The 11954-nt window shown below is 40.6% G+C and overlaps 1 protein-coding gene across 1 annotated transcript; it reads left to right on the forward strand.

The window, feature by feature from the left end:
• The first annotated feature begins 1577 nt into the window (after positions 1-1577).
• Positions 1578-5930, forward strand: LOC104451742 (wall-associated receptor kinase 2). Its single transcript, XM_039314446.1, has 5 exons — positions 1578-2171; positions 2270-2414; positions 2527-2625; positions 4031-4081; positions 4774-5930. Exons 1-5 carry the CDS (start codon positions 1578-1580, stop codon positions 5928-5930), a joined length of 2046 nt encoding a protein of 681 aa, XP_039170380.1.
• The last annotated feature ends 6024 nt before the right edge of the window (positions 5931-11954 follow it).

Below are 11954 nucleotides of genomic sequence, written 5' to 3' on the forward strand. Positions count from 1 at the left end.
GTCAATTGTCATGGTGGTGAGTTGTTGTATTAGTATCCCTCCATATAATTACCTAATTATGGTTGAGTTCTCAGATTATAAAACAAAAAATTCCGAGATCCACTGACAAAAATTATAGAAATTAAGAACGTATTAAGTGTGCTAGGACTATCCTTAAATAATGTTTTTCGCAAAGTGCAAAAAAGGTAAGATGTGACTATCCTCCAAGATTCAAAATTTCTTGAAGGTTGAAAAACAGGGAAAAAAAATTGTAGTATATGGAAAGAGATGACAATCAAAATGGTGGAGGAAGAGGTACTGAAACTTCGTGCAAGAACGCCAATGTGCATGCATGTGTGGTGGTTCTCTCAAATTGCATTGGTAAATGAAATATTCGTAAAAATGTAAATAAATTAGTATACAAAACAAATTAATAAATGATACAATTGGTCTCTGAACTTTCATCCAATATGTAGTGTGATCCATGAACTTTTAATTTATTCAATGTAACCTCTAAATTTTTAATTTTTCGAATGTGGTTTCTAGACTTTTGTTACATGTTCAATATAGTTCCTGAATAATATGAAAGTGTTCGGTGTTGTTCTTCCACTAATTCAAAATCAAGGGCACCATTGAATATTTCCATATAGTTAAGGGACTCAATTAAACACATATCATAAGTCTAGAGATCAAATTGAACTAATTAAAAGTTCAGGGATACCATTTCACGTCGAAGTAAAGTTCAAAGATCACATTGTATATTGGGCCAAAGTTTGAGGATCACTTGTGACATTTTTCCAAAAATAAAAGGGATATATTTAGAGAAAAGTGAAAGTTAGAGAAGTCACAGTACAGGATGAAGTGGCAATTATTTGAGATGTCTCGCTCCTTGGATCTCTTTACTTGTAGGTAGCATTGGACGCGAGAGTTTTGCTTAGATCACTTATTTGGAATTTAAGTGACCAACGAGTTTATTGGAACATCATATTAATAATTAGTCTCACGAGATCCCTTGATATGGAAGCAAAGCAATTTAAGTTTCTATTTAGAATGTCTCTTATGGTTGTTTTTGTTTTTGTCTAGAAATTGAGGCAAGGGATTTTATGTTGTTAGGGAGTTCCCAAGAGTATTTATTATATAACTAATAATGAAACTTTTAGATTTGAAAAACTGATTCTTCTCATGTTAAATAAAATTACTACATTGTCGAGAGTTGAAAAATTTCCTAACTTCTGAAACAATTATCGCTTTACAATGTTTGCAATTTGAGTGAAATTGAAAACGAATACGTTAATTGCTCACATTTATATTTAAGTTTGTATAGGGTTCAGATGAAATTAAAAGTTTGTATAAGGTAATATTTATAACTTGTTCACGAATCAAAAACATGGTTTGCCAGAAAAGCCGGCAATCACTTTCCCACGGATCAGTAGCGATGACCTGGTCTTCCAATGTGCCGACCGACTTGGCTGCCGCCGAGGCATCGGCATCAACGAAAGTAAGGATTATAAAAACCGGTAAGACGAGAGCCAGAGGAAGGCACAGATTGGAAAAACATAAAGATGAGAGCAGCTGTGTTGTGTTTTCTTTCCATTCCAATGGCCTTGGCTTTGGCCACGTTTACCGTGAAGGACAACTGCGACCGAACGTGCGGCAACATGAGTGTGCCTTTCCCATTTGGGCTCGACGAAAGTTGCGCGCGGAACTCCTACCTCGTCCTCAGCTGCAACCACACTTCCGGGGGCCTGTCCCTCGGCGACGACATTCCGGTGTTGGACGTATCCGTGGAGAACGGGACGATGACCATTGGCCAGTACAGAGCTTTCGACTGTTACGACGAGGGTGGCCATCTGCTTGACGACTCTGTCCCTGACACGTCGATCACATTGGGTGAAGACGGGCAATATACATTCTCAGACACCCGGAACAAGCTCACTGTCTTCGGTTGCGACACCTTGGCTTTTATCTTGGGTGCCAATGGAACTGCTGGGAGTGGATGCTTCTCCTATTGCCACGAGGACATTAACTTCACAGCCGAAAGCTATTGCTCCGGCTACAGATGCTGTCAAACATCGATCCCCAAGAGCCTCAGAAGCCTCAATATATCCATGATCAGCGCAACGAATTACACTTCAGTTTACAATTTCAGCTCTTGTGGATCAGCGTTCTTAGTGGACCAGGACTCGTTTAATGTCTCCAAATACGAACTTCCTGTCCCAGATGATATGCTCGTTAAAAAATACTCAAACGTTGTTCTGGATTGGGTAGTTGAACGGGATTTGACCTGCAGGAAGCGCAATCGAACCGATCGATCTATGCTTGCGGTGCCAATAGTTTCTGCTCTGACTTCAGGAACGGGCAGGGTTATCGTTGCTTATGTGATGCTGGGTACACAGGGAATCCCTACGCCTCTCCACTGTCCCCGGGATGTCAAGGTATCGTTCCGTTCTCTTTGCAAGCCTAAGTTTATATTATTGGATGGAGCCAAAATTTATATTATTGGATTGGGCCAAATTTACAGTTCACCATTGATTCTGCTTCATATAGACATTGATGAATGCAAGGATCCACGACGATACCCATGTCATGGAAATTGCAAGAATACGCCTGGGAACTACACATGCGATTGCCCATTCGGCATGACTGGTGATGGGGAAAAGTGCCAAAAAGTCCTAAACCTTTTGTCTTTGTGCCGATTTAGTCCTAAACCTTTTTTGGTGCCGATTTAGTCCTAAACCTTTTACGTTGTGCCAATTCAGTCCTTTCCGGCCAAAATTGGCGGAATTTGCTGACTAGACGCCGGCCGGTTGACGTGGCCCGATCGCGCTAACGTGGACTATTTTTAATAATATTTTAATATTTTTCAATTTTTCAATTTTTTATTTTTAATTTTTAATTTTTTAAAAAAAAAAAAAATTTCTCTTTGTCTTCTCATCTTCTTCCTCCAGCCGGTCGCCGAACCTCGGCGACCGGCCAGAGGCGACGGCCGGCGAGGTCGAGGTCGACCTCGCCGGCCACCTCGCCAGTGGCCGCGAGGGCGGCCTCGCGCTGGGCGGCGAGGCTCGCCCTCGTCGGATCTGGCGAGGTCGAGCCTCGCCCATGGCTGGCGAGGCTCAACCTCGCCAGATTCGGCGAGGGAGAGCCTCCCCCGCCCGGCGCGAGGCCACCCTCGAGGCTGGGGTGGCAAGGCTCGCCCTCGCCGGATCCGGGCGAGGGCGAGCCTCGCCCATGGCCGGCGAGGGCGAGCCTCACCAGCTCGGCGCGAGGAGGCGGCCGGATTCGGTCCTCGAGGTCTTACGGAACCGAGGCCTATCGTCGTCCTCCTCCGACACGTCGACGCCCGGTGGCGTGAGGCGAGCTTCGCGGCGCGCACCGAGAGCGCCTTCTCGACGATTTTCAGGCTCGGGTCTTCGTTCGCTTCCTCGTCGTCGCTGCCGCCGAGCGGCACCGCGTCGTCTCCTTCGCCGAGCTTCGCCACCGTCGGCTTCGCTCTCCTCCCCATGCTCCATGCGCCGAGCTGGCGGGGCTCGCCCTCGCCGGCCATGGGCGAGGCCCGACCCTAGCCGGATCGGCGAGGGCGAGCCTCACCACCGGAGCCTCGGGCGGCCTCGCACCTGGCGGGCGAGGTCGGCCGGCGAGGCTCGAGCCTCGCCGGATTCGACGAGGGCGAGCCTCGCCGCCCGACGCGAGGCCGCCCTCGCGGCCACTGGCGAGGTGGCCGGTCGCCGAGCTCCGGCGACCGGCTGGAGGAAGAAGAAGAGAAGACAAAAGAAAAAAAAATTTAAAAAAATTTAAAAATAAAAAATAAAAAATAAAAAAATTTGAAAAATTGAAAAATATTAAAATATTATTAAAAATAGTCAACGTCAGCGCCGATCGGGCCACGTCAGCCAGCCGGGCGTCTAGTCAGCAAATTCCGGTCAATTTTGACCGGAAAGGACTGAATTAGCACAACGTAAAAAGGTTTATGACTAAATCGGCACCAAGAAAAGGTTTAGGACTAAATCGGCACAAAGATAAAAGGTTTAGGACTTTTTGGCACTTTTCCCTGGTGATGGCAAAGTCGGTTGCCAAATTTCAGGTCTTGCCCCGACTGCTGCAGGTAATTCAATTCCCTTGTGATGGTCGCTTAATGAACTATTCTATTCTTGCTGACCGCGAGTCCACTTGCTATTGATCTGGCGTATGTTGAGATGCTCTGAAATTGTATTCGATCCTACTTTTCAACCAAGAGATCATTGGTCACCCCTCGATGACCATTGGATAAAAAAAAAAGAGAGAAAAAGAAAGGTCAGTCTTGCCCAATGATTGCAAAGGCAGTAAACTACGATCCGTTATAATCCGAGAATCTATTCCAAGTACCATAGAAGTGCCCCTCATCTGTTTTTTATTTCAGTGTTCACCGAGAGACACCCCCGGCCGCACCCTGTTTTATTTTCTTCTGGTCGTATATTCACTGTACACACCACACTGCTTTTTTCTCTTTACTTCAAAAGCACCCCCAAATCCTTTTTGCTAGAACGCTAAAAAGTCCAACCTTCATCTAAAAATTGCAAGTTTACCAACATGACCAAAAGTGCATAAACGAACTCGATTGAGTTTAAGAAAAAAATACCGACAAACCTCCCATCTAAGAAGTCGAAGGTTGAAGAACTCTGAGATCCAAGTATTTAAGGGGGTCAAGTTAACATTAAAATTTAGTTCTTAAATTTAGAAGGCCAGAATTCATCATATAACCTAAGTCAAATTTTTTAGGAGAAACTAATTCATTTATTCCTCTATTTTTTGCGGTAGTCATTGTATCGATAACATTAAGCGTAGTTGTTAGTGGGTTAGTCTTGCTCATATGCAAGAGGAGAGCCAAAGAGAGATACTTCAGGCAAAATGGAGGAGAGATCTTGAAGCATCAAAGGGTGAAAATCTTCACTGAGGCACAGTTGGCTAAAGCCACCAATAACTACGATACTTGCAACAAGCTCGGTGAGGGTGGTTTTGCTTCAGTCTACAAAGGAAGAATTGACGGTGACATTTTAGTCGCAGTCAAGAAGCTTAGAGATGTCCTTGTCAATAAGCCGAAAGACATGAACAAGGACTTGTCTTTGAGTACTCACGATGAATTTATGCACGAAATCAGCATTGTTTCACAGGTGAATCACAAGAACTTGGTCAAGCTCCTAGGCATATGTTTGGAGACAAAAGTGCCATTGTTGGTCTATGAATTCATTACTAATGGCACTCTTCATCACCACATTCATGACAAGAGATCGACCATTCTACACTCGTGGAAGAATTGCCTCAGGGTTGCCTCAAAAGTTGCCTTGGCCCTCGTGTACTTGCATTCTCTAGCTGACCCACCGATCATTCATAGTGATGTCAAGTCTCTAAATATACTTTTAGATGAGAAGTACTCAGCAAAAGTATCTGATTTCGGGGCCTCAGTTTTGATGTCACTTGGAAAGACCCATATAGCCGATAAAGTACAAGGCACAATAGGTTACCTTGACCCTGAGTATCTCATCACTGGTGAATTAACCACGAAGAGCGATGTTTATAGTTTTGGGGTTGTCCTTGTGGAGCTCCTAACCGGAGAGATGCCAACTCAACGGGCAAAATATAAGGAAAAAATCAACACCATCCAATCTATCATCTCCACTATGGAGAACCGGACACTCATCCATATGACAAAGTTTGAGGCATCCAATGAAGCTGAACTGCGGGAGATCGAGGCGGTCGGTTCACTTGCTAGAAGGTGCTTAAACTTTAATGGCATCAAAAGGCCAACAATGAGGGAAGTGGCCAAGCAACTGGCAAGGATCAACAAGAACCCGTGGGCCGATCAATGGGACGACACAGAGACTCAAAGTTTACTCGACAATATGAGATGTGATTCTCTCCGGACTTCAATAAGTGAAATGAACAAACTGGAGTCTGACTGCTCTTTTGGTATTTGACATCAAAGCAGCCACTTCTAGTTGCAGCGTCTGACTCGTGCTTTCTACCCTAGAATGGAGTCCAGGGGTCGTATGTTCCGGCTTCATTAATTAGGGATTTTGAAGTTTTTTAAGGGATGATTCTTATTTAAATCAAGTACGGGGAATTATGATGATTATACTCCCTTCTGTTCTATCCAGAGCTTGTAAAGCTCCGATGAATACCTATATGAATAATTATGGAATGATTGCTCCATTCAGTATCTATTCGAACAATTCAATGGGAAATTACATATTTGAATTGCAGTTTCGCGTAGACCTTCTTTCCCAAATAAAGCACGAAGGCAGTTTCCTAATTTTTGGCGTTGCATCGTTTTCCTATTTTTACCTTTTTGTCACTATAGCAAAAAGATGCCGCTTCATAGAAAGGCAAGAGCTGCGAGAAAGCATGAATGACGAACTCTACCCACAAAGTTGATTCGAGTTATGCACACACTCACATTTGTAACGCTTGTGTAAAAACTACTAGATCAAGTGTGGTAACTCAAATCTATTGGTCAACGCAGGGTGCATTTGTTTCAACATTCCCAAAAGGCTTTTGGCCTCTAAAGCTCCTTGGGGAAATGCTAGACTGTTTGGTAATTATTTTGAAATAACTTTCAAGTAAAAGTCAGCATTAAAAAGGCTAAGAGCCCAATGCCGGTAGAAATTAGCTTTGAGCTTTTAACATTTAATCAAATGCCGAAACTTTTTTCTTCCCAACCCTCACCCTTTTTCAAATTTCCAATTTTTCCCTCATTATTTTTTTAAATGCTACAAAAATCATATATATAAATGCTAAAAAAATTAAATATATATAATTTTTTTTTTAAAAAGACCAACCCTTCGTTAGTCTTGCGTGCTACAACACCTAGTAAGCCAGATTTGGCACCAATGACCATTGGTTGAGATTGCCCAAGGTTGAGCAACCTCCGATGAGGGTTGTGTGACCTTGGAGAGGGCCGCCAGAGGTTGCACAACCTTGGGCGACCCAGGTAGTGATCGCTTGGGTCATGTGCTACCATGTGCTGCATGGGTTGCGTGGCCCTTGCCGAGGTCACTCAAGATTGGGTGACCTCCAATAGCCCTCAGTAGAGTTCACCCAACCTTGGGCAACCTCAACCAACAACCATTGGTGTCAAATCTAGCTCATCGGCGGTTGTAGCCCGTGTTGGATCAGCAAAGGGTTTGATCTTTTTTTTTTTATTATTATATATTTGATTTTTTTAGTACTATTGTCAACATTTTACATATTTTTTTTTTCAGTTTTAAAAAATAAAAATTAAAAAAATTAATATTACTCACCTAAAGTGGTTTTCAAATGTATTTTCTAACAAACAGCATTTCTCTCAAAATTGCTTCTCAAAGTGCAGTCTACCAAATGACCTTTGCATTTAACTAAAGTTCTTTAGGTTAAACTATTTTATATTTTTCTAATGGGCTTTCAAAATGCTGAACCAAACGCGCTCTTAAACTCAATTTGTTTTAAAAAAATAACTTTCAAGAAAACGTTTTCCAGATTTTCTAATATTTGTTTCACGAAAAATGAACTACCTAAAGAAAAAGTTTTCCACTATTAGAAAAAAAAAACACCTTTAAAGTGAGTAACTTCTTCCCCTCACCTTCTTTCACTTAACACAATTTTCTTTTATTTTATGTTTCTTTTTCTATTTTTTTAAAATTGAGTTTTAAATTTTTTTTTCTATTTTCTTGTTTTTTTTTTCTTCCCTTTTCTTTTTCTCCTTCCTTGGTCGGTCTCTAGCCATGGCGATGGTCGAGGACTGGCCCACGAGCCAACTCAAGCCTCACCACAAGCTGATGAGCTTCTTGCTAGCCTATGGCAAGACAAGCAAGGCTTCGAGGCCAAATCTGGTGAGGGCGAGGCTCAAGCTCGTCAAGTTCGGTAGTGCTTGGGCTCGCTTCAATTGATGAAGCTCGAGCTCACCTAGATCTGGCTTGAGCTCGTTGGCCTCAACGGAGCTTGGGCTCGCTTGGTTAGGTGGAGCTCGGGCTCACCTAGATCGGGCGGGTGCGAGCTTACCGACCTTGATGAAGCTCAAGACTTGGTTGCGCAAAGCTTGACCTCGCCAATCCGCGTCTTGGTCGGTCACTAGGTAGCTAGCCATCATTAAGGCATGCGGTGATGGAGGTAGGAGGAGGAAGGAAAAGAAAAGGAAAAAAGAAAATAAGGAAAAATTAAAATTAATAAAGATTATATTTTAAAAAATAAATAATAATAAAATTAATTTTAAAAATATATATATATAAATTAAGATTTTTTTAATTAAAAAATTAAAATTTGATTTTTTTTTTGATAATTTTTCCAAAAATAAAATAAATACCAAACATCGGAAAATATTTTTCATTCCATTTTTAGGTTTCTATTGAATGATAAAAAATATGATCATTTTCTTGGAAATTTGCTTTATGAAAAATATTTTCCGGTCTTTACCAATATATATATATGTAATATGACATTTTTTGCGAAACAATCGAAGCCTTAACCTAAACAAGATTTTCACGTAACACTTAATTAATTCGACGAATAAATATGGTCTGCCTGGCCTGTCCCGTTTTGCATATTGTCACTTAGTAGCGTAGTGTCTCTTGCTTAGTCCACGATAAACAAGCTCTAGCGTAGCGTCTCCACAGTGTAACTCAGTCTGGACTATAGAATCCCCCGACACAGAGTCTTGGTCAATGCAATTGGCAGCATCTATTGTTTTTATTTATTTATTATTATTTCGGCTTTGATGTGTTATTATGTAGTATTATATGAAGACTTTGCTTGTTTGGTGAAAAGTGGACTTTATTGGAGATTCTTTCAACGGGATGTTATTTTGAACATATATATATATTAATATCATTTTCTTGTACACGTTTGTGTTTTGTAGAAAAGATAGAAAGTCATTTTACAATAATTGTTATTGGATTACTCTAAAATACACTTTCAAAAAATTCTCGATCACAAACCCGGCCCCTGGGGACCTAGGTTTTGGTGCTCTAGTCTTGAGCTTGGCTTATCGGTGGTCCTTGGTCTTAGGCCGCGAGGACCAGACCTAGGGCTGAGTCATCGTCATCTCTGGTTAGGGTCCCAATACATAGGTCCAAGCATGGACTTCCCAAGTTTGTCAACTGGCATCTGCTCCAAAGCATTCGAAACAACCTCGCAGTAGTGGAGTGAAGTTCTATTCCAAAAAGTAATTTCTAATTTTCAATATAGAAAGCCATATTGCTGATTTTAAATATAGATTTTTCCATTGATTATAAAATGATTTCTCATGGACTCGCTTCTTCAACGTTAAGATACCACAACTTTAGAGTGTTTTGGTAATTTACCTAATTCTTTTTATTAGTATCTGGATCACATGCATTGCACGTGGTTTGGTTAAAAAGAATATTGATATGAATGGCAATCATGTTCTTAACTTTTGGGTTGTCTTTTTATTTTTTTTTAAATCCCTTATTTCATATAGAATCTCACCATGAGAACAAGAAGGAGCGCGTCTGGTATGATGGCTTTGTCTTCCTTATGAACTCTTTGCGCCACAATTCTTCTCATCTCGGGGCCACCATCGTTGAGTTTGTTGATGCTCGTGACTAGTATAGAGGATATAATCTACGGAGAGGGTTTGTTTTTTGACAATTACAAAAAGTTCAAAACGCTTCTGTTCAAATATCAGAAGCACTTGGAAAATATTGGAACAACTCTCTCGAAAACACTGCTAAGAAAATTAACAATCAGCGACCGGCAAAGACGACCTAAAAGCCTAAAAGCCTATCCTTAATGACCTTCAGCAATCGCATGGTGCCCATCAACGGTTGTCGCCTACACACTCGCCGCCAATAACGACCAGGGACCGTTTCACGATATTTAATGCATTCATATGCGCTCGGCAAGGATTGGCTACAACTTCGCTATAAGTTGCTGGGTATTTTGGGAAATCGCTTTATCTAAGATGAGTAAGAGATTATCAGAGGCTGCACAGACAGTCACTCATCCATAAACCAAATGAGACACTAATTCATTAATCACAACTGTACTATACAGTCAGTCAAAGATTTGTCTCTTGTGCATTTTTGCAGAAAGTAAAATCCTTCCGATAACAAGTACATGGGATTAATCTTGCCTTCGTGATGACTACTGTACAAGTACAAGACTATATATCCATCTGATGGAAGGGCGGAAGTTTTCTTAATATGCACAAAAGAGCAAAGAGCTGTTGGAAGCTGTACTGCAAGAAAATGGCCCATAAATTAAGGATGACACTTTCGTGTATGGCTGTCATAGACTTATAGTTACAAATGATAACTACGTTTTTATAATCACTGTGCAATTATGCATGTGGGCTGGGCGACGATAAAGATTAACCAGTCAATCGCATCTCTCTATCATCTGCAGAAGATGGCTTGGAATGTTATATGTAAAAGAGTTTTTTTTTGTTATGAACATTCCGGAAATGGCTGAGGTATCAATTCTGCGTCTCTTCAGATTTTCGATCCTTTCGGAAATGGCTTCCACTGAGTGTGTGGATTTCTTAATATGCAGTTCCCTTCCGGGGAGGGCGAACAAAGTGACATTGTCGGTGTAGTTCATCTTCATGACCTCCTCGGTCGAAGCAGCAAACTGACGCCCCGACCTTGAGCCCTTACATTGGAATTCGGAAGACAAGACAGGAGAAATTTCAGCCAAACGAACATCAAGTGATAACTCTTTGTTTTCTTTTAAGTTAATACCACAAAAAATCTTAAATTGATATACCGATGATAAATTTATCCCAAATTAATTACACATGTGACAAATTTACCCATCGTTATTTTTTATTAAATTTTACTGTCAAATTAATAATTAGATGACATATGGTAGTTGATTGTTATACTAGTTTGAGATTTTACCCTTCGTTTGTCAAAAATATATCAGTTCATGGTTTTTCATGATATTAATCTAAATTAATTGAAAATTAATTGAGAATAAATCTGTCGCAAATATTTTAGTTTGGGGTTTTTAGTAATCAAAAAATTAATTTGAGTAAAATGTCGCTGGTATTCCAATTTGATATGTTTAGTGATCAAAAACTTAATTTAGAGTAAATTTATCATATATATATATATATATATATTAACTTAGGATTTTGCCGCGTTTGCATGGACATAGGATGGTCTGTCGGGGTTCGGAGATCGTCATGGCTTCAACAGCGACTTAATTGAATTTTGGTGCAGGGACTGTAGCTTGAACCATCGCATCCAAAACCAGAAAACGAGTTCCTCTCATTCCCTCAAAATCTAAAGCCCAGGGAACCTGACTCCGTGGCGGGGCTGAATTGAGGTCCATGTGGGTTTTTTTAAAGATGGGCCGAACTGAAGAGGAATTTGTGTTTCTGGATTGGATTTAAAATATGGGCAAAAGAAATTGGGACAGGTTTTAATGATAGGTTTCACTGTTCCTGTTGACACCCATTGCTTTTTCCCCCGCTTTTTTAGGAATAAAACTTTCCTGGCTTTTTATATGCGGGGATATATTTTTGCAAGTCATAAGCTTGTTAATAGAGAACGAATTTCTCTGGGTGCTTCTTCCTTCTACAAAACCTTACGATAAGTTGTTAACTTGTTTTTCCCCCATAGAGTAGCTAGTCTCTTTCCCCCACAAATGCCCTAGAGTCATAACGAGCATCACTGAATATTATTACCTTCTAATAATCCATAAAATTCCTTTTAAATCCTATGAAGCATTGGGTTCAACTTTGAATATGAGCACGTGGAATTGACCCAATGCAGTTTGCTTGATGATCTCCCACTCAATAGGAAATAGCCTGACACTCCCAACCAACTAAGCTAATCCAAACATAAGTTTTATGATTATTATTTTTCCTTTTACAACCTGTTAGAGATATTTAGGATATCTTCTCTAATTTTCTATATCTATTTTGATTAAATATATTGGATTTGATTTTGTTCAATTTCTTCTATCTAATCATGTAAATAGGCTCTTTATATATTCTTTAATAC

The sequence above is a fragment of the Eucalyptus grandis genome, chromosome 6 (assembly GCF_016545825.1).
Source record: "Eucalyptus grandis isolate ANBG69807.140 chromosome 6, ASM1654582v1, whole genome shotgun sequence".
Classification (NCBI taxonomy): domain Eukaryota; kingdom Viridiplantae; phylum Streptophyta; class Magnoliopsida; order Myrtales; family Myrtaceae; genus Eucalyptus; species Eucalyptus grandis.